The sequence below is a fragment of the Erithacus rubecula genome (genome assembly GCF_903797595.1).
Source record: "Erithacus rubecula genome assembly, chromosome: 24".
In the NCBI taxonomy this organism is placed as follows: domain Eukaryota; kingdom Metazoa; phylum Chordata; class Aves; order Passeriformes; family Muscicapidae; genus Erithacus; species Erithacus rubecula.
This window is the reverse complement of record NC_136676.1, coordinates 3,582,817-3,603,551: the sequence shown is the minus strand read 5'-3', so window position 1 is coordinate 3,603,551 and position 20,735 is coordinate 3,582,817. Positions and strand designations below refer to the sequence as shown.

Here is a 20,735-nt window from a genome sequence, read left to right as displayed (position 1 = left end):
TTGGAAAAATAAGTCTTTTCAAGAATCAAATAGAATAAAATTTATATATATAAATATAGTATGTATCTATGTATATATAAACTATATTTAAAAGAGTTCTCTAGTCAATTTATTTTCTACAAATGAGTAGTTAAACATCTTGCACTCTATAGGAGATACACTTTATTAAAAAAAAGGTTTTGTGTAAAAGGAAACTTTCTTAATGTATGTTCTCCCTCAGACTGGAAGAGAGCCTCAGGAGGGAGGAGAAACTTTTTGATACCATTATTATATCAACACCCAATGGATTGCTTAAATCCAATACACATATTGAGAATTCCTTGAGTGCCAGGGGCTGATCTCCAGCTTCTGTTCATCTAAGCAGACATTTCCAAACCTGTGGTTTTCATTTTGTAATTGTTAATTTAGCCCAGCTTTTTTGCAGGGGAGGTTTTTGTGGATGTTCTCTGGGAAATGGCTGTTCCTGTGCCCCAGGCTGCTGTTCCTGTAGTGGGGTCAGTTGACAAATTTCAAGCTCCAACGTGTGAAACAGCAGCAAAAGCTGCAGGGCAGCAGCACTGGGACTGGCTGGAGGTGTTTTACTAGAATCCTTAATTGGTGTTGCAGTCCTTGCTGTGTTTGAAGGTTTGGGGACACACTGTTCTATGCTGTACAAGAAGTTTTTAATGTTTAAAGCTTTCAACACTTGTATACCCCATGCAGAAATGGAATAATGCATGTATGTCAGCTTGCTGGTTTGTTTTGTTCTTGCTTTTTCCAGGATCCAGGGATAGCTTTCTCTCAAAAAAAAGGATAACAAATCTTGTTGCAATAGCCAGTGGAACAGCCAGCAGAGGAAATCACAGCATCAGAGCAGAAATGAAGAATTGGGGTTGTGTGAGTACAGTGCTAACCAAGCTTACAAGGGCCACTTAAACATGAGTAAAGCAACAGCATTACTGCCAGTGCTGTGAAGAGTTACTGTGCTCACAGCTTCACCCACAGCTTCCTTCAAGCCTGGCTTTTGCTGTGTGCCACCTCATGATAACCTACTCTGCTTCTGCTTTATGCTTATTCCTTGCAGTTAGTTTGGATTCACTGCAATTATTTTTCTAAGCCTACACAACTCTTTGGGGAAGAGGGGATGGAATACAAATGAGTCAGAACAATGCTTTTTCCTACCAAGAAATGAAAATGTTTGCTCTTTTTGCCCAAGCTCTTGCTGTGAAGTGTTTAGTGAAGTGTTTACAGCAACACACCCTTGAACCCACATCCCTATGCACTCCATTATTATCTACAGCCCCCTTAAGCAACAGAGGCTCTTCATGGCTCCAGAGAAAAGTATCAAATAACCTTCTGAAAAGCAGGTTCAGTCCAAACTGCAAATGGCATTCAGTGCTCACAACTACCTGCTACTGGTTTTCTTTACCAAATTCCAGGAGGCCTCAGACACACCCTTTTCCCCAGCCCTGCACCTCTCACCGTTTGCAGGGTGAGAAATGTTCACTGCAATTTGTTCTCAGCCCTCATCTGCTGTCAGCATCACAGCAGCTGAGAATTGTGCTTTGTATGCTCAGCATGCCTGTTTTGGTTTTTATTTTCCCGTTTTGTTCTTTTCTTTTTAGAGCTGAGCTGTCGTGTCCTGGTACACAGTACTGTGCATCTGTGCACAGAACCCCACTGCTGCCCCAGAGGCTGTGCCCTGCTGCACAAACTGTTCTGACCTGCACAGAGCAGTTTGTACATCTGGAAAACAGTTATTAATTTAGTCCATAAGAACAGACAGACTAGTCCCTCTTTACGTGAGACTGAAATCTTTCTATTTTGATTTTAAATGAAACAGGCCCAGCACCTCTCTGGGGAAAGTACACAGAAACCAGCTGCACTTCCAGTAGCACTTGTCTGTGCCAGGCCTCCCCTGAACCCTGGATTACTCTGTTACAGTAAATCACAGCCAGGAGTCAAAACACTTGACAAGTGCAGCAGGTCAGTGGCAGCAGGCAGAGGACAGGCTCTGCTGCAGGGAGCACTGGAGCCAACGGCACAGCCAGGAAACGCTGTGCATGCCTTCTGCAATGGCAAAACAGCCAGCCTGGATTGAGGAGTCTGCAGAAAGCAGCAGATGGACGGTGTAGAGTGTAGAGGTAACATTTTAATGGGGCCAGATGCACTGACAGAGCAGGAGGAGTGCTCGGGGCGGTGCAGTCCCGGCCCGGTGCGCTCCCGGTCCCGGTGCGCTCCCGGTCCCGGTGCGCTCCCGGTCCCGGTGCAGTCCCGGCCCGGTGCGCTCCCGGTCCCGGTGCGCTCCCGGCCCGGTGCGCTCCCGGTCCCGGTGCAGCCCCAGCCCGGTGCGCTGCCGGTCCCGGTGCAGCCCCAGCCCGGTGCGCTCCCGGTCCCGGTGCGCTCCCGGTCCCGGGCCGCTCCAGCCCCTCCCGGCCGGGCCGTGTCAGGCCGCGGTGTCGGTGCCGGTGCCGGTGTCGGTGCCGGGCCGGGCCGAGCCGTCCGCAGGGGCAGCCTCGGGCTGCTGCTCGCGTTGTCGCCGCCGGCGCAGCCTCTCGGCGGCGGTGACCGTCATGGGGTGGAGCGGCAGGAACCCCGCCAGCCCTGCCCGGTGAGAGGCGGTGAGAGCCGGAGCGAAGCGCGCCCCCGCCCCCATCCCGCCCCAGGCCTACCCAGCAGCTTCTCGGCGGGCCGCGAGAGCTGCGCGCCGCAGCCCAGCCAGTAGCGCAGCCGCTCCAGGTTGAGCCCCGCCACCTTCTCGCCGAACGCGTTGGGCAGCGGGTCAAGGCAGCCCAGCTGCTCCAGGTACCTCCCGTCGCGGGGCCGCCGGCTGTTGGCCGCCACGATGCGGAAGAACGGCCGGTTGGTGCAGCCCCCCAGCGCGAAGCGGATGACGACGTGGCCGCCGCGGCCCCTCAGGAGGCGGCTCCCTGCGGAGAAAGCGCGGGGCGGTCACGGCCGGGCCGGGCCGGGCAGCGCCCCCCGAGCCCACCGCACTCACCGAGCTGCACCATGGCGGCGGCACGGCCCGCGCGGCGCGCACTGATGACGTAAGAGGCAGGAAACGCATGGGCGGCGCGGTGGCTGCCGGGAGTTGTAGTCTGAGGAGTTGTGACGTCATTTGGGACATCCCAATGTCGCAATGAGAGCGGCGCTGCGGTGGCGATTGTTATAACTGAGAAAGTCTCGATATTCAGCAAGATTTAGATTGCTTTATTTTATATAGACAGAGCAAGCAGCGCTGGGGATACGCGGGGATACTGCCCATTCCATGCTCCACCAAACTGTGGTTTGCAGCTCCCTTTTATAGCATGGTTTCCTTGTAGTCATCAATAATTGTTATTTTTTTTGTTATCATAGTTCTGCCAGGTAAGCAGTGATGTCTGTGGGATCACTGGATGATGTTAGTCTCTAGACAATTTGTCAAGTTCCACAGATAACCATCTGCTCTTGGTAGATAAGGAATGGCAGAATCAGGCAGTCTGGTCTCAGGGATAGGCTGCAATTGATCACACACAAGCAGGAAACCTGATTTTGCAGAATCTCTTGGGCTGTGTGAAAGCCTTGTTTTGCTGTCAGTAGATACAATTTATTTATAAACACAATACTCATAACAGGAGGATTTAAAACAAAATTATTTAATAATATATTTTCCTTTCTTTAGTGTCATGCTTCATTTCAGACCCAAGTGTTCTGGTTTATACAAACCCCAATACTTTTATGATTAACACGAATCTTTTATCAATTATCACACGATGGATGGGGACTCACGGGTGGTGCCCAAAAGGAAGGTTACAGCCCCAAAGTACCTGAAAATTCATGGGGAGGGTGTGCCTAAAATACTGAAATGGCAAAGTTTGTAATTTTTTATATCTATCTAGTCTATCTTTTTTTACCTATATTATTTGTCTATTGACAAATAATGTTGCTTTATATAAAAATTGATTTTAAAATAACCCTCATACCTGCTATATCATATACAAGATTTTAGAATATAAGAAATCCCCAATATAGAATTATAGGGCTTTCAAATGCAAATATAACTTGAGATGTAGCTGGAAGATGTCAGAAGAGGTGACCCACAGGAGGAAACAGAGATGTCCCTGTTTGGGTATTTCTGGAATTAACCCAAATACCAAAATTGGGGATTTTGAGTTGCTGCTGCTGCCTGGTGACAGGTGGATCAGCTGTGGGGTCAGGGTTTGGGATGAAGGGAAGGGTTTGGATTAGGGCTTAGGGTTAAGGCTTAGTTTAAGATTAGGGTTTGGGGTTTTTATTTAGGAATTAGGGTTTGGAGTTAGTGGTAGGAATATGGATTTGGGTTATGAATGTGTTTTTGTTATGTTCTGTAGTTTTGACCCTGTGCAGGAATTGCACAGCTTTGTGTATTCATTTGTTTTGGTTTTTTATTCTGTAGTTTTATTGCATTTGAATGCCCTGTACTTGTATAAACACTGTGCTTTGCCCTTCTATACTTCCTTTTGTATTGCATTCCTGTGTATTTCAAGTGATTGGATTTTTGAGAGATTGAAATTATATAGGGTGATGTTATTTGTTCTGTCATCTGTATTGCATTCTAAAGCCCTGTGCTTGCACAGACTTTTGTCCAAGGATGTTTTGCATTTGGTAGAGCTGTCCTTGGTTTTGTATCAATCTCCATTGAAACTGATGTAAAATTATTTTCTCTCGAATGACTCAGCTGTACAGAAACACATTTGAGGAAGTGTAACTGAAAAGAAAGTGATTCACTAAAGTTGTGATAAAGATTTGTTTGTTCCCTCTTTGGCTCCTGCCTTTCTTTGGTGTTGTTTGCTCTTTTTTGTTTGTTTTGTGTTGTCTTTGTGAGGATCTCTCCCTGTCCCTCCACCTCTCATCCCTTTTCCTCCTCTTTGTGCCTCTCTCTCTCCTGCCCATCCTTGTTCCCCTGTCAGACACTGCACACCCTGCAGGCAGCAGGTTCAGCTCCAAAGCTGCTCCTCCAGAGGGGGATCACAGAGCCTGGAGTGAGGAAAAGGCTCTGATCGTGTGCAGACCCAGCTCTGTGCAAATCCTGCCTCGGAGGATAACACAGAATTCACTGCTCGCTGCTCCAGCAGGATCCAGCCCGACCTGGAGAGCATCTTGGATTATTAAAGCCAAAATGACAAAAATAATATTGGAACCTTTCAATTGCTCTACCTGTGACCTAAACCCCAACTCTCCTCTTAAGAAGTGGATTGGGAGGAAATACAGGATGCAAATAGAGGGAAGGGACATTTTCTGGATCTACCTTTGCTCATGCAGCGCCGTCCCGAGCTTTTCTCTACCGAGCTGCCCGAGTTTCTTCAGCAGAGGGAGCTCCAGCTTTTCGTTTAATCCTCCTTCGCCTTTCCCGAGGATTGCCCAGAGCAGCCGGGAGCGAGATCCTGCTTCTGGAGCCTTCCCTGGGCAGCAGCACCCACCCACCCACCGACTCTCACAGGCACCTTTCCCTGGACACCCCCAACCACCCTTCCCTGGGCAGCAGCACCCACCCACCTTTCCCTGAGCATCCCCATCCTTACCTGGGCATCCCCACCCCTACCTGGGCATCCCATCCTTACCTGAGCATCCCCACCCTTACCTGAGCATCCCCACCCACCTTTCCCTGAGCATCCCACCCCTACCTGGGCATCCCCATCTTTCCCTGGGCATCCCACCCCTACCTGGGCATCCCCACCCCTACCTGGGCATCCCATCCTTACCTGAGCATCCCCACCCCTACCTGAGCATCCCCACCCACCTTTCCCTGAGCATCCCCATCCTTACCTGGGCATCCCCACCCCTACCTGGGCATCCCCACCCACCTTTCCCTGAGCATCCCCACCCCTACCTGGGCATCCCCACCCTTACCTGAGCATCCCCACCCACCTTTCCCTGAGCATCCCCACCCCTACCTGGGTATCCCCACCCCTACCTGAGCATCCCACCCCTACCTGAGCATCCCCACCCACCTTCCACTTTGACAAAGGTGCCGTGGGGGGAGTTGAAGTCCCGGAGGATGAAGCTCTTGTCTGAGGCAGAGAACTCCAGGAGATTCACGATCTGTTATCCCAGGGACTGGAGCAGCAGGGAAGGTGCTGGAGGCGGCTCCAGGTTCATCCCTGCTTTGCCAAACCCCTTTTCTGTCCCTCAATGCCATCATAAACTGGGATTAAACCCCACACTTTGCACAGAGGACTCCAGCACATCCTCTTCCCTCCATCCTCCCCGTTTTGGGATGCTCACAGCCTCTGCCCCACCTGCAGGATGATGTTGGTCCCTCTGTGGCTCCTGATGCTCGTGGTGTGGAACTCAGCTGGAAACTCCCTGAGCTTTGGAAAGGCCTTGCCCAAACCCCTCACCTGCGGGGCTTGCACCAAAAAACCAACTTCTCATTCAGCAACCGACACAACCTGAGCCACGAGTGGCTCAACCAAGACAGAATTGTACAAAATGACCCCAAAAGTAGCTCTGTCCCAGCCAGCAGGGTGGCTGCAGTAGCCTTGGAAACCTTGGCCATGTTGCAAGCCACTGCTTCCTGTTTGGATGAGTTTTTCCTGTTTGTTTAGTTTAGTTTAGGGTTTTTCCCCTCCTTTTTCCCAGCAACTGTCCTGGCAGCACAACACAGCTCTGTGCTGGCGTGGCCACAGCAATCCCATCAGCTGGGGACACGTGGGACTGTGCATCCCAAAGCCCACAGGGGCCCTGCCACCTGCCAGGGCTGCCAAAAGAACCTTTTTGCCCTCATTTTACTTATTTTTTACATACACACACACACACAATGTACACAAACACAATGTACACAACACACACACAACACAAAAACCACACTTACAATGTACACAACACAATGTACAACACACACACTGAACACAAACACACACAATATACACAACACAATGTACACAACATAAAAACACACAATGTACACAACACACACACTGAACACAAACACACACAATATACACAACACAATGTACACAACATAAAAACACACAATGTACACAACACACACACTGAACACAAACACACACAATATACACAACACAATGTGCACAACACACAAAATGTACACAAACACAATGTACACAGCACACACACAACATAAAAACACAAATACAATGTACACAACACACAGAATGTACACAACACACACAATTGTACAACACACACACAATATACAGAACACACAAACAACATAAAAAACACAAACACAACACACACAGTTGTACAAAACACACACAATGTATTAAACACACAACATAAACACTAACACAGGGCATACACATCACACAAAGAATGTACACAACACACACACAACATAAAAACACAAACACAATGTACACAACACACAGAATGTACACAACACATAATGTACAAAACACACACACAATGTAGACAGCACACTCACACTGTACAAAATACACACACACAATGTACAAAACATTTATTCAGAGCAGTCTGCCTGCACAGGATGCTCAGCAGTGGTTTCACCCCTGGCACTGGAGCACGCAGCTCCCAACCCCCCAGAGTCACCCGCTCGCCTCAAATGCAGCACAAAACACATCAGGGAAAGCCAAGGAGGCAAGAAATCCATCCTCTCCCTGAGGAGCAGGAGCCCCTTTCAGCTGCTTCCCAGCAGAGACCTTGGCAGGAGTCAGGGCTGGCTCTGGGCCACCAGCCCAGCCCAGCTGGGAGCCAGGGGAAGCCGTGGTGCTGCTCTGGCAACGAGCTTCCCCTTCCTACAAAGAAAAGACACCCAAAAAAAGAAACATTTCACTTTTCCACTCGGAAAACCCTTCTGCAGGATCAGTTTGGTAGCTTGTAAAGTCTCGCTGGGAGTGAGGGGGAGAGGAGATGAGAGGATGCACTGGATGGTCTCACAACAAACACAAGTGACACTTTTGGCGTGTCCAGCCTTCATTTACTTCACAGCAGCAGAACTTGTGGTGTTCAGGTTTCTTCCCCCACAGTCTCTTGTAAAACCCAGTCCCAGGGAAAAACGAGTCCCATCCTTGTCCACAGCACATCCTCCACATGGCAGCTTCCAGGGAGCCCTGGCTGCTTCTGCACCCACACACCAAACCCCTCTTGGCACGGTGGGTTTTAGAAAACCCTCAACCAAGCAGCATCACAGATTCCTGTTTATTGACTTGTTTGTTTGTTTTTTAAGGCATTTGCTGGCTCACTGGCATTTTCTCCTGGATCTCCTCATACTTGGGAGGAGGAGTGAGGGGCTCTATGGTGATAGGGACGCTGCTGTTGCCCTGTGCCAGGTTTAACCTGATGTCCTTCAGGTGCAGCTTCTCCGACTTGATCCTGCGCACCTTGAGGGGCTTGAGGCGCTTGCTGAGACGGGAGCTGTTCCTGCTGGGTGCCCTCTCCATGCCAGGCTCTGTGCCTGCTGCCCCTGGCACCTCCTCCAGCCCTGCCAGGGACTCGTAGGAGGGCAGGGAGACGCTGAGCCTGGTGCTCCTGTCCGAGTCCCGGGGCTGGGGGTAGCCTGTGTTCATCACCTCCTCGTAGCTGGGCACGTAGTACTGGGAGGAGACATCCTCATCCTCTTCTTGGCTGGGGGGAGAGAGTAAAGTCTGGGTAGCACATGGTTTCAGCTTCCTTGTGGGAAGGGGATGGAGAGGAAAGAATTAAACCACCCCAACCCACCCCACGAGAAATAGTTTTTGCCCTTTTGCATTATATGCCGGTTTCCTTCTGCTTGACAGAATAAATCATGACCCCACCTATGTTCACACATATTTTATTTTTTTTGTGACTTATGGCCATATTTGATCACTTTCTCTGCCCACAGACCCTTTTCTATTGCCCAGCAGTGATTTCTTCTCTCAAGAGAACATCAGTTTCTCTCTTCCACTCTCAAAATTCAGTCAAAATACATCAGAATATATTTGTCTACATTCTACCCCTGCAATAACATTTACAGGGGTAAAATGTTAAAAGACATTGGTCTCTTTGTCATTCTGATGTCTTATGGGTTGGGTACTTTCTGTTTTTCTGCAAAGAGATTCAACTCTGTGCCTGCACACTATACTTGCCATTCCTTTGGCATTCTGAAGTTACCTTTCCAACCAAACATGGAAAATCAGTTTTCTCCAAGGATCTGCAGACCCTGACAAGAGCCAGCAGAGTCACTCTCCCCTCTGTTCCCTCACCCCCACTGTCCCATTGCTGCTCCCCACTCTGTGCACAGGCTGTGCTGGAGGACAGGGACTTCCCCAGAGTCTGTCTGTCCAGACTGTGCCTGCTGTGGCAGCAGCCTTTGCTCTGCTCCACAAAGTTCCCTGAGCAAACTGCAGAGCCCTGCAGACTTTCACCAGGTCTAAACTCCATGGCCACTCTCCAAGGCTGTTTTGGCACCTGGGCTGCACCAGCGAGGCAGAGCCAGCCCAGCCCCTCTGCTGCCCCTCTGGCTGCTCTCCTGGCGTGTGGCAGAGCCCCCTGTTCTGTCACCCACCCTGCTCTGTGTGCCACCCACCCTGCTCTGTGTGTCACCCACACTGCTCTGTGTGTCACCCACTCTGCTCAGTGTCACCCACACTGCTCAGTGTCACCCACCCTGCTCTGTGTGTCACCCACCCTGCTCTGTGTGTCACCCACCCTGCTCTGTATCATCTACACTGCTCAGTGTCACCCACCCTGCTCAGTGTCACCCACTCTGCTCAGTGTCACCCACCCTGCTCTGTGTGTCACCCACCCTGCTCTCTGTGTCACCCACACTGCTCTGTGTCACCCACCCTGCTCTGTGCCACCCACCCTGCTCTGTGTCATCTACACTGCTCAGTGTCACCCACTCTGCTCAGTGTCACCCACCACCCTGCTCTGTGTCACCCACCCTGCTCAGTGTGTCACCCACCACCCTGCCCAGTGTTCCCTCAGCTCACTCCTGTGAGCCAGCCAGGAGTGGCAACCTCTGCCAGCTCTGCCTTAGCCACAGCTCTGTCCTGACCCCCCTCTCATTCCAGCAGGACTCCCTTCCACTTACAGCTGCACAAACACAGACGGAGTCGCTCCTTTCCCATCTCCCCTAAACCTACCAAAACCCTAAACCACGGCACATTTCCTCATTCCATCACACACTGCCCTCCTCTCCTTGCTCCAACCTCCCTGAACACCACCACCACCCCCCCTGTCCCCATCCCACCCCAACCCCTCTCCCTGTCCCGCTCTCCTCCTCACCTGTCCTGCTGCGAGGGCTCTGCAGACACCTGGCGCTGCACGTGGGCGATGGCCAGCTCCTGGCTCTGCCTCTTCTTGTCCCGCACGCTGAGGCAGAGGGAGAGCAGGAGCAGCAGCAGCCCTGCCCCCACCAGCACGTAGGCCACCGAGAAGGTTTTGCTCCTGAGGCCGCCCCCGGAGCCGCGCTCGGGTTTGCTGCTGTTGCCGCCGGGCCTGTCGGGCGGGCCCAGGCCGGGCACCAGGTTCCACACGGCCATGATGATGCCCAGCACCAGCATGCCCAGCCCGATGGCTGTCAGGGCATAGTGAGAGCCATTGCCCCGGGACTGGGCCATGGCTGGGGGCTGTGCCCGGGTCACTGCATGGCCTGGGGCAGGGGGGACGCAGCCCTGCTCTCATCGAGCCCTGGGGACAGAGGGGAGGCTGTGCTGAGAGCAGGGCAAACTCACCCAACAAGACCACCTCACTATATCCCACTGCTGTGTCCTGTGCTGAGAGCATGGCAAACACCCAACAAGAATATCTCCCTATATCCCACTGCTGTGATCCTAGGGACACAGGGGAACCTGTGCTGAGTGCAGGGCAAACTCATCCAACAAGAATATCTCACTATATCCCACTGCTGTGATCCTAGGGACACAGGGGAGGCTGTGCTGAGAGCATGGCAAACTCACCCAACAAGAATATCTCACTATATCCCACTGCTGTGTTGTGCTGAGTGCATGGCACACAGTGCAGCCACCACAACACCAACTCATCAAACACAAGAATATCTCACTATATCTCACTGTCATGAGCAGGGCAGGTGGATCCCTCCTGGCTGTGCTCATCCCCACCTGTTGTGGATGATACAAGTGTCCCTGAAAAGGGCCCCTGGGATTTCATACCCTGAGAAATGTTTGCTCCCCTACTGAAATCCCTGTTATCATTTAGGATTTCTATTTGACTAACTTTACTAGATGATTGGTCTTTTCTCACCTAGAATCTTAAAGTAATTGGATAGTTCTCAACTTATAATTTTACTAGTTAGAATTTCAATTCCCCATAACCCTATAAAAATGCCTTGCTGTGCTATGTATCTGGATTTTGCTGGTAGAACCCTTTGAAGAAATAAAGGTACCTTTGGAACCTCTACAGCAACTCCCGGGATCTCATTCCTGGTTAGCTGAAAATCTGACCCTCTGCCTCAGGAGCTCCTGGAGCTACCCAGGAGCACCCTTAAACTAGAACCATCCTAGTCCCAGCAGCTACAACCCATTGCTACTTTCTCAGCTGTAATATCCTTTGAAATAACCTTTGAAAACAATCAAATCATTGATGTTTGCTAAAGGCTTAGATTGCCTGTCCTCAGGAGTGTGATAACTGACAGCTTCACAGCACCAAAAGGCCATCAAAACCTGTTCTAATGCAAACCAACCTGGAACAGCTTCTCCTCTTCCCCTGTTTGGGAGGCAGCAGGGCTCCTCAGGTGCTGCCTGCCTGCCCTGGAATGCCTTCCTGCCCAGAGAACAAAAACCAAACCTGCCTCTCTCCCAACCAGTCGACCCTATGTCTTCCCCTGGCTGCTGCTGGCAGGGCTGAGGGATGGTGAACCCTTGGGAGAGCCCCTGGCTCTCTCCAGGCTGGCTCCTGCCCTCCCTGCAGCAACCCACCCTGCTGCTGAGTGCCCAGCTGCATCCCTCAGGGATGTCTGAGCATGAACACTCCCAGCCAGCCAGGCCACAGCTGGGAAACTCCTGCTCTGAATGTTTCCTGAGTCACCACGACCAAATATGCTCAATTTCCAAAAACTAACACACAGAGCCACATCTGCCCCCTCCCCTCCCTGGCCTCAGGCCCCGTGCCCCATGCATGGGAAGATGCATCCTCACCCAGAACTGCCCCACCTCCCCCCCAGTGAGCCCTGCAGATTTATGGATGTGCCATGGCAGGGATCTCTCCTTCCCTCCCTGGCTCCTTTATGCTGAGCTGGGCTCGAGGTGGCTCTGCTCAGTGGTGCTATATCCACACTCCCCACACCCTTCAGCTCAACCCCCCGAGCTCCAAAGCTTCATGTTTGCTTGTTTAGCTTGAGTGCACGCCCAGTTTGCAGGGGCCAGAATAAAACAGCATTCCCAGAAAGCAGAGTGGCTGCAGCAGGAAAAGGCACGCAGGCCTGGAGAGCAGGAATCTGCAGAGGAGCTTCCCTGCTCACTGCCTGTGCTCAGCAGGGCTGGGGAGAACCCCAGAGGGGTGTCCCAGCCCCCTGCACACATCCCTGTCCCACATGGGTCTGGGCAGGGTAAAGCCTTGCCTCCCATGGTTTTCAGGGGTTCTGGGACATCCTGATGGGATCTGCCACAGGCAGCCAGGGCAAGCCCACCATACCCTGCCATGCCCAGCTCCAGCAGGGGCTGCTCTGTCTGCTCCATCCTTCCCAGCCATGCCCAGCTCCAGCAGGAGCTGCTGCTCTGAGCTCCATCCTTCCCAGCCATGCCCAGCTCCAGCAGGAACTGCTGCTCTGTGTGTGCTCCATCCTTCCCAGCCATGCCCAGCTCCAGCAGGAGCTGCTGCTCTGAGCTCCATCCTTCCCAGCCATGCCCAGCTCCAGCAGGAACTGCTGCTCTGTGTGTGCTCCATCCTTCCCTGCCATGACCAGCTCCAGCAGGGGCTGCTGCTCTGAGCTCCATCCTTCCCTGCCATGTCCAGCTCCAGCAGGAGCTGCTGCTCTCTGTGAGCTCCATCCTTCCCAGCCATGCCCAGCTCCAGCAGGAACTGCTGCTCTGTCTGCTCCATCCTTCCCAGCCATGCCCAGCTCCAGCAGGGGCTGCTGCTCTCTGTGTGTGCTCCATCCTTCCCAGCCATGACCAGCTCCAGCAGGGGCTGCTCTGTGTGAGCTCCATCCTTCCCAGCCATGCCCAGCTCCATGCCTGCTCTCTGTGTGCTCCATCCTTCCCAGCCATGCCCAGCTCCAGCAGGAGCTGCTGCTCTGTGTGTGCTCCATCCTTCCCTGCCATGCCCAGCTCCATGCCTGCTCTCTGTGTGCTCCTGGGGGAAGGTGTCTGCTGAGCCCAGCTTTAGTTCCATCTTAGTGAGCAGCTGTTGAGGATGTGGAGAGCACTGCACCCAGACTGTCCTCACCTGCATGCCCAGAGCCATCCTCCCACCCAAGCCCTTCCAAGCCTGCTGGTGGCACCAGCACTGGCCTCTGTCCTCCCACACAAAGGTTTTGCTCTCTGCTGGTGCCCTGTGGGGTCTTTCCTTGCCTGATGATTCAGCTGAGCTCCCATCCTTGCCACAAACACATCAGCCAGCCAAGACTTGACTCGAGAACAGCTGTGATGGCCTTGGGGCAGGAAAATTGCACTGCACCCACAGTGGGCACAGAACACACACAGGGCTGGTCACATCTACCATGGTGTCTGAATCTCTGTGCCTGCTCACAGCCTCTGTGGCTCCCCTCAGGCAACTCAGTCCTGGAAGTGGGCAGGATTTGAGCTCCTACGTCAGCCCTGTGCCTGGAAGTTTATCTTAGATCCATTGCAGTGCTACCCATCAGCCCAGCAATCAGATTAAAGCAGGAGACTTGCTATTCCAGCCTATCTCTCCATTGAATTAGCTGCTCTCCTGGCTTTCCAGAGCTGTTCCTATTGCTGCTCCAAGTGCCCTGACGTCAGTATCCCGGGAAGGGAGCTGCTGCTGTCTCTGCCCCGGGTCCAGCCCTGTCTGGATCCTCATCCCAGCATCACAGAATGTTTGGGTGGAAAAGGACCTTAAATCTCATCTCATCCCACCCCTGCCATGGGCAGAGACACCTTCCACTATCCCAGGTTGCTCCAAGCCCCATCCAACCTGGCCTCAAACACTTCTAGGGATGGAGCAGCCACAGCTTCTCTGGGCACCCTGTGCCAGATCCTCCCCATCCTCACAGGGAAGAATTTCTTCTTAAATATCCAGTCCAAATTATCCTTCTTTTACTTTAAAACCATCTCCCCTTGTTCTTTCACAACAGGCTGTGTAAGAAGTCTGTCCTCACACCGCAATCAGTGACGCCTGAGTGCTTCAGCCCCTACAGCCCCCTCCCCTCCCCCGCCCGTGCCGCTCCCTGCTCGGCCGTGCGCTGCCCTGGCAATGATTTACCGCAGGATCTCCGAGCCATTAAACTCGGGCTGCGCAGCCCGGGGCGCTCCCGCAGCTCCCGCACATCCCGCACCGCTCCCGCACATCCCGCAGCTCCCGCAGCTCCCGCACAACCCGCACATCCCGCAGCTCCCGCACATCCCGCACCGCTCCCGCAGCTCCCGCACATTCCGCACATCCTGCAGCTCCCGCACCGCTCCCCGCTCCCGCACATCCTGCAGTTCCCGCACATTCCGCAGCTCCCGCACCGCTCCCGCACCGCTCCCGCACATTCCGCACCGCTCCCGCAGCTCCCGCACATTCCACACATCCTGCAGCTCCCGCACCGCTCCCTGCTCCCGCAGCTCCCGCACATCCCGCACCGCTCCCGCAGCTCCCGCACATTCCACACATCCTGCAGCTCCCGCAGCTCCCGCACCGCTCCCCGCTCCCGCACATCCCGCACATCCTGCAGTTCCCGCACATCCCGCACCGCTCCCGCACATCCCGCAGCTCCCGCACATCCCGCAGCTCCCGCACATCCCGCACCGCTCCCGCAGCCTCCGCGATGCTCTGGCGACATTCCCAGGTGTTAACTGCGCACGGGGAGGGTCGGGATAAGCCTGTCCTCAGCACCACACCTGGCCAGGTGAGCAGCAGCAGAACAGCTTCCCCTCCACGGGCACAGGGCTCAGCCCCGCTCGCGTTCCCTGCCCCACGCCCCGCAGCTCCCGCAGGAATTGCGGCCCCGCTGTCTCAAGAGGAAGCCCGGCAGCCCCTGCTGCCCTCAGCAGCACCCACGCTCCTCTGCCCGCCACAACCTTTGGATTTTTCCCTGCCGTGACACCTTCCCACTCACGCTCCAGCAGCGGCGCCTTTGTCCCAGATCGGGGAGATGAGTCTGCAGGGACACGGACAGGGACACGGACAGGGCAGACCCCGACAGTCCCCAGACACGGGCTGAGCTCAGGACTCCCTCACTGCCCAGCACAGCCCCCCAGAGCTGCCTCCAAAAACCAGGCTGGGACTGCGGCACCAGCCATGCAACTCATTTCCTGGAAAATTCTGGGGGAAAACAAACCCGTTCTCCAACCACCCAAAGATTCCAGAGTCTCTTCCACGTTAGATTACAAGGCTCTCCCTCATCTTCATGCTTCCACCCAGAGAACCTGCTCATTAACCCCTTCCCTGCTAATTGCTGGCCTGGCACATCCTCACCAGCTTGTTTCTGCAATAGCCACAACCTGGTGCTGAACCCTTGGGTTCAACCCACCAGGAACACAAAACTCCATGTGGGGATCTAAAAAGCAACAGGCCAGAACTTGTGAGGTATTTTCAGAGAGTCCCAGAATGTTTGGGTTTGGAAGGGATCCTAAAGACCATCCACTTCCAACTCCCTGCCATGGTTTCTCTCCTTTTGGCCCTTCTTGCTGCCACTGGAACAAGGATGTTTCTGGCCAGATACAGCCCAGGGGATGCAGGAAACAGCCAGAGAAATCCAGCTGAGTCACAAAAAGAAGCACTGCTGCTGATTTAGCCAATTTCTGACCTTTTGGACAAATCCCAGTCCATTTTAGGGCATCTCACCAGGGAACAGGAATCTGGAGGGACAGTCCCACACAGACAATCAGGGATTTTCCACATTTTGCTTACACTTCCTGCTTAGAGAACAAAAGAACACACATCCACATCTCCACTGGCCCCAGCATTCCCTATAGACATTTAAGAGGTATTTCACCCTCTTCTTTTCCTAAATTTAACTTTTAACAACCCCTCCTCAGCTGTACCAGTAGACAGCCCTGGGGGAACAGCGACATTTTCCTCAAACCTTGCCCAAGGCTCTCCCTCCTCTCCTTCTCCAGAGGGAGCCCAGGACCCCCAACTCTGCCACTTCCTGCAAAACAAGGGTGTCACAGGAAAGCCATTCCCATTCCCAGGCTCAGAGTGCTGCAATCCACCCAGCAGAACAGCAGAGACAGGGTGTAAAACACCCTGACCATTCCCAAGCCACGTGCTGCGTCCCTGGGAGCTCTGGGCAAGGTGGCCAAAGGTGTCTGAAGTGGCACAGATCACACAGGCCACGGTAGCCAAACTCCAGGGCTGTAATCAGCCCTGCAGCTGCCACCACTTTGGCCTTTGTCACTGAGACAGAAGGAATTCTCCAGCCTGGCAGGCTCCTTCTCCCCATAGCTCCATTCCAGCCAGGCGGGTGGGACTGCACAGGCACACCGAGTCCTGTCAGGTCTGTGCTTCAGGACCTTGCTGTTTGTTCCTGGGGACAATGCTGCCATGGCAGGTCAGCGAGCCCTGGCTGTGTCCTGGCTGCTGTGTAAACACTGTCCTGGGGCTTTTCCTGACCCAGCCTCTGCCACTGCCACTGGCACCAGCTGCCACACTAAAGCTTCCAGTCCCAGCTCTGCTAAACCAGGGAGGGGGGCTTGGAGTGATGCTGAAGATTTTTAGCTTTTTATATTTTTCATCTCTTTGTAGCTTTGTAGATTGTTAATGCATGGTTGTAACTTCTAGTATTTTTCCTATCTTTCTTCTCTGCATTTAGGAACAGAAAGCTAACCTTAGAAACACTTTACAAAAATACTGTTTAGTCTTATTCCAAGAAGAGAACCGACTACAAAGATGTCCTGTTTTCCAAACAGAATCTGGACCAGACAAAACAAAAGTGGGGTAAAAAAAAGCCACTGCTTCCAGTGTGGCAGGATCCAGAAATTATTACCTAATCACCTAACCTTTTAATTGGAGAGTATATTGGACTAACTAACTAATGGACTAACCTTACAAAAATTGTAGAATTACTATACCATGTGTGATTTTCACCATATTGTGTACCTGAAAGCTTTCAAGTAAATGTTTGCTTTTATATCCACTCTAATGTTGGGAAGATCGATTCTATTTTCCAGGCAACACAGGAGCTCATATCTCTCCAGGGAGTGAATTCCCTGTGCATCTAGGCCTGGGAAAATCCCAGCACTTTGACTTCTTCTCCTTCCTGCTTTCCTTTGGACACCACTTTGCACCTCTGAGTTTGGAATTTTTTTTTTTTTTTCCAATTCTAATCTTCTGTTTCTGCTGAGATAAAGCCATTTCTCCACAGCCTCCCTCTGGTTTTTGTTCTGGGACCTCTCCCCATCTTGGTGGCAGATAACACCCAGATAACACACCCTCCTCCAGAGCCTTCCAGCATGGGGAGACATTATCCATCTGCCCTTTTGACGTCCTCTGAAGTGGAACCCAGCATTCCCAGCCCCTCTGGAGTGCCTTAAGCACCTCCTGTCCCAGCACTGGAGCCCCTGGATGATTATCTCCCCTTCCTGCAAGCCTCTAACCCAGCACCTCATGCTGCCATCAGCCTCGCCAGCACCACCCTCCTCATCCCCTGCCTGCATTTCCAGCTTCCTCCCCAACACAGCATCACCCCTCCCCATGCTTTTCCAACGGCTTCTCACAAAGAAAACCCACTCTGGAGGGCCAAGGAGCCCCCAGGGCAGGAAGGGAGTGATGCTGGAGGAGCCAGCCTGGGCAGGGAGCAGGCTGGGCAGCCAAGCGACACGAGCAGCCGTGTTCCACAAGGTGGGCACAGGTATTTTGACATGGATGGAGGTTTGCTGGGGATTATGTAGCTCCAAACCACCTGCACTGCTCACACAGGATATTCAGCTCCTTCCACAGAGCCCTGACATCAGTTGCTGCCTGTGAAATACACTAGGGATGAATAAAGCAGGGAGCAGCACGGGGAGGCAGCACACAGCTGGGGCTGCTGGAGGGATCCCTCCTCGCAGGCTGCAGGTAGGAGAGCAGCAGACAGCCCTGCCCAGCTGCCAGCCCTGCCCTGCCCTCTGGCATCTCCTACAGCACCAGCACGGCGCCAGGCAGCGACACTCAGCTCCCTCCAGGGCACCCATGGCCAAACATTCCTCCTTCCCCTGGCACTGCCCTTCCCAAGGGTTTTCCAACCCGTGTAATTACACAGATAAAATCAAAGGTGTTTCACATACTTCCGAGTCACCTGAGTCCAGGGCTGGGTTCACCAGCCCCACACCCACATGTTCTTTGCTGACACCTGGGAGGTTTCCCTTTCTGGCTCTCGTGCCAGGACATCCAGTGCTGTGGACAGCTGCAGGATGCTTGGATTTGTTGTAGAGGGATGTGCTGTGGCAGCATCCATCTGGCAGTGGCCTAAGACTGTTCCAGAGAGGATTTAAGGAGCTGGAAAGCCAGGAGCACACCTCCTGGTACAGCTTCACCTCACCAGGCTCACACAGAACCTGTCTCACATGGGACACGCTCATGGAACTGCTGCTTTTTGCTCACACACCCACAATTGCCAACAAACCTCAGTGACACTTGTCCCCACCACATCACCTCCAAAAATCAAACACCAACACCAGCACACCCAAGGACACACCTGCCTGGGAGACACCTGCGGGTTTGCTGAGCCCCTCAAAGTTCCAGGCCACTCATTCTTTGTCAGGAATGTCACGAGAGGAAGGGACAAAGCCCCGGTGACCGGCACCGGGCTCATGGACAGCCCAGCCCCGACCTGCCCTGCACAGGTGTCCTTCTCCTTGGCTTTGTTTGCCTTCCCTGTGTGCGTGCCTGGCTCACACACGGCTGCTGCACCTTCCCGGGGCCGGGCCCGCCAGCCGCGGGCTCTGACACTCCTGCGGGGCTGCCACCCCCGCGGTGGGCTCGGCTGACCGGGTGTCACCCTTCCCCAAATGCCAGCTGATGGTTCCCAAAACCACAGCTCCTCTTCCCCTCGCTCTCAGCACGGTCACCGCGGTGCCAGCCAGGGTGCCCCAAGCCCGTGTCCCCAAGGGGTGTCCCTAAGGGTGTCCCCAAGGGGTGACCCCAAGCCTGTATCCCCAAGGGGTGTCCCTAAGGGTGTCCCCAAGGGGTGTCCCCAAGGGGTGACCCCAAGCCCGTGTCCCCAAGGCACCGGCGCTCCCCAAACGCCGCCGCTCCAACTCTCGAATGCGCGTTCCCCCTTTGGGGTGTTCGCTCTGCTTTGGGGGGTGTTTCCCCCCGCTTTGCAGGTGTTTCCCCGAGTTTTGGAAGTGACTCCAGCTCAGCCCCAGCCGGACCCGGCTGCGACTCCCCTCCGGTCCCTTTCCCGTTCCCGGTCCCGTTCCCGGCAGGACTGCGCCCAGCCCGCCCCGCTCCGGTTCCCAGAGCCCCGAAGGGTCCCCTGTCGGGGGATCCGGTCCCCCCCGGTCCCCGGCCCCACGTACCTCCCTGCGGTGCCGCGCGGGTCCGGCGGGGCCGCTCCGCCCTCCCGGCCCGGCCCTCCCGGGGCGGCGCTTCCCGCACCGGCCCCGCCGCTCCCGGAACCTGCGCGGGGCGCGGGCGAGACCCACGCTCCCGAAAACAGTGGGGAGAGTCCCCACGGACACCTGGAGACCCCCAAACCAGGGGTGGGGGGATGCTGATAGGGTCACCCACTCCGAGCGGCTCCAGCCGCTGCTTGATGCAGCACAGCGCCCGTCTCTGCTTTCATGGATCCCGGAATTCCAAATTCCAAATCCCGGTTTGGGTTGGAAAGGGCCTTAAAGCCCATTCCGTTCCACCCTGCCATGGGCAGGGACACTTTCCACTATTCCAGCTTGCTCCGTGCCCCATCCAGCCTGGCCTTGGACACTTTTGGGGATGGGGCAGCCACAGCTTCTCTGGGCACCCTGTGCCGGGGCCTCACCACCCTCACAGGGAAAAATCTATTCCCAGCACCCAATGAAAGTTTTAGTTTTGATTCCACAGTTTAAAACCCGTCTTGCTTTGTCAAACTGTCTTTTAGCAACGAGCAGAGCATTTCCTCAATCAGTTCCAGGAGTTCCAATCACTCAGGCTCATCACTGCATTCAACAGAGCAAAGCCAAGCTTGCCCTCACAGGGAGCCTGGAAAGTGCTTTTTATCAGCTGCTGCTCTCTGTAAACTTCCCCAGTTAACCATTCCCGTGCTGGAAGAGCCATTTCAGGCACTGCCCTCACCATGGCTCCTGGCCACATGCCTTGGCCTCATAGCCAGACATTCCCATGGTTTCCAGACTGAACCATGGGGAGCAGAGCTGGGCTCTGGCAAACTTCAGTGCAACTAATGCCGTGTCCAGTGTCACTTCTCCTTGGCTGCCATCCCAGCAGCAATGAGGATGTGTTTTTCCAGGCTCTTCTCACACCCAGCTGTAATAATAAACACCACCAAGGACTCAAATCCTGTTAGAAATGATACTCAGGGTGGGTTTTTTTCCTGATCCAAGTGAAAAAACCTGCATCACTATGCTGCTGGACCAGCCACTGCAGTTTTTCCTGTCCCTTAAGCCCTGTGAGACCTTTTGAGGGCAAAAGCCATCGTGAGCAAAACGAAACTCGTCACATCACCCAGCATGACTCAGCTCCACAGCCCTGCCTTGGGGCCACTGGTGTTCAGGATGCTTGGGAAACCCCCCCTGCTTCCC

At 53.9% G+C, this 20,735-nt stretch overlaps 2 protein-coding genes across 5 annotated transcripts; both read right to left on the bottom strand.

The window, feature by feature from the left end:
• Positions 1-2,364: 2,364 nt before the first annotated feature.
• On the bottom strand, positions 2,365-3,044 carry MRPS16 (mitochondrial ribosomal protein S16). Its single transcript, XM_079326394.1, has 3 exons — positions 2,981-3,044; positions 2,652-2,909; positions 2,365-2,583 (listed from the first exon to the last, which is right to left on the bottom strand). The coding sequence occupies exons 1-3, from the start codon at positions 2,991-2,993 to the stop codon at positions 2,426-2,428; spliced, it is 429 nt and encodes a 142-aa protein (XP_079182520.1). The 5' UTR covers positions 2,994-3,044; the 3' UTR covers positions 2,365-2,425.
• Positions 3,045-7,412: 4,368 nt separating this feature from the next.
• On the bottom strand, positions 7,413-19,577 carry TMEM51 (transmembrane protein 51). 4 transcript variants are annotated; one of them, XM_079326155.1, is made up of 3 exons: positions 19,518-19,577; positions 10,174-10,578; positions 7,413-8,550 (listed from the first exon to the last, which is right to left on the bottom strand). In XM_079326155.1, exons 2-3 carry the CDS (start codon positions 10,506-10,508, stop codon positions 8,148-8,150), a joined length of 738 nt encoding a protein of 245 aa, XP_079182281.1. In that variant the 5' UTR covers positions 10,509-10,578; positions 19,518-19,577; the 3' UTR covers positions 7,413-8,147. The 4 variants fall into 4 exon arrangements, with proteins under 4 accessions (XP_079182281.1, XP_079182282.1, XP_079182283.1 ...); XM_079326156.1 differs by lacking the exon at positions 19,518-19,577 and adding an exon at positions 18,282-18,823; XM_079326157.1 differs by lacking the exon at positions 19,518-19,577 and adding an exon at positions 15,119-15,143.
• Positions 19,578-20,735: the final 1,158 nt, after the last annotated feature.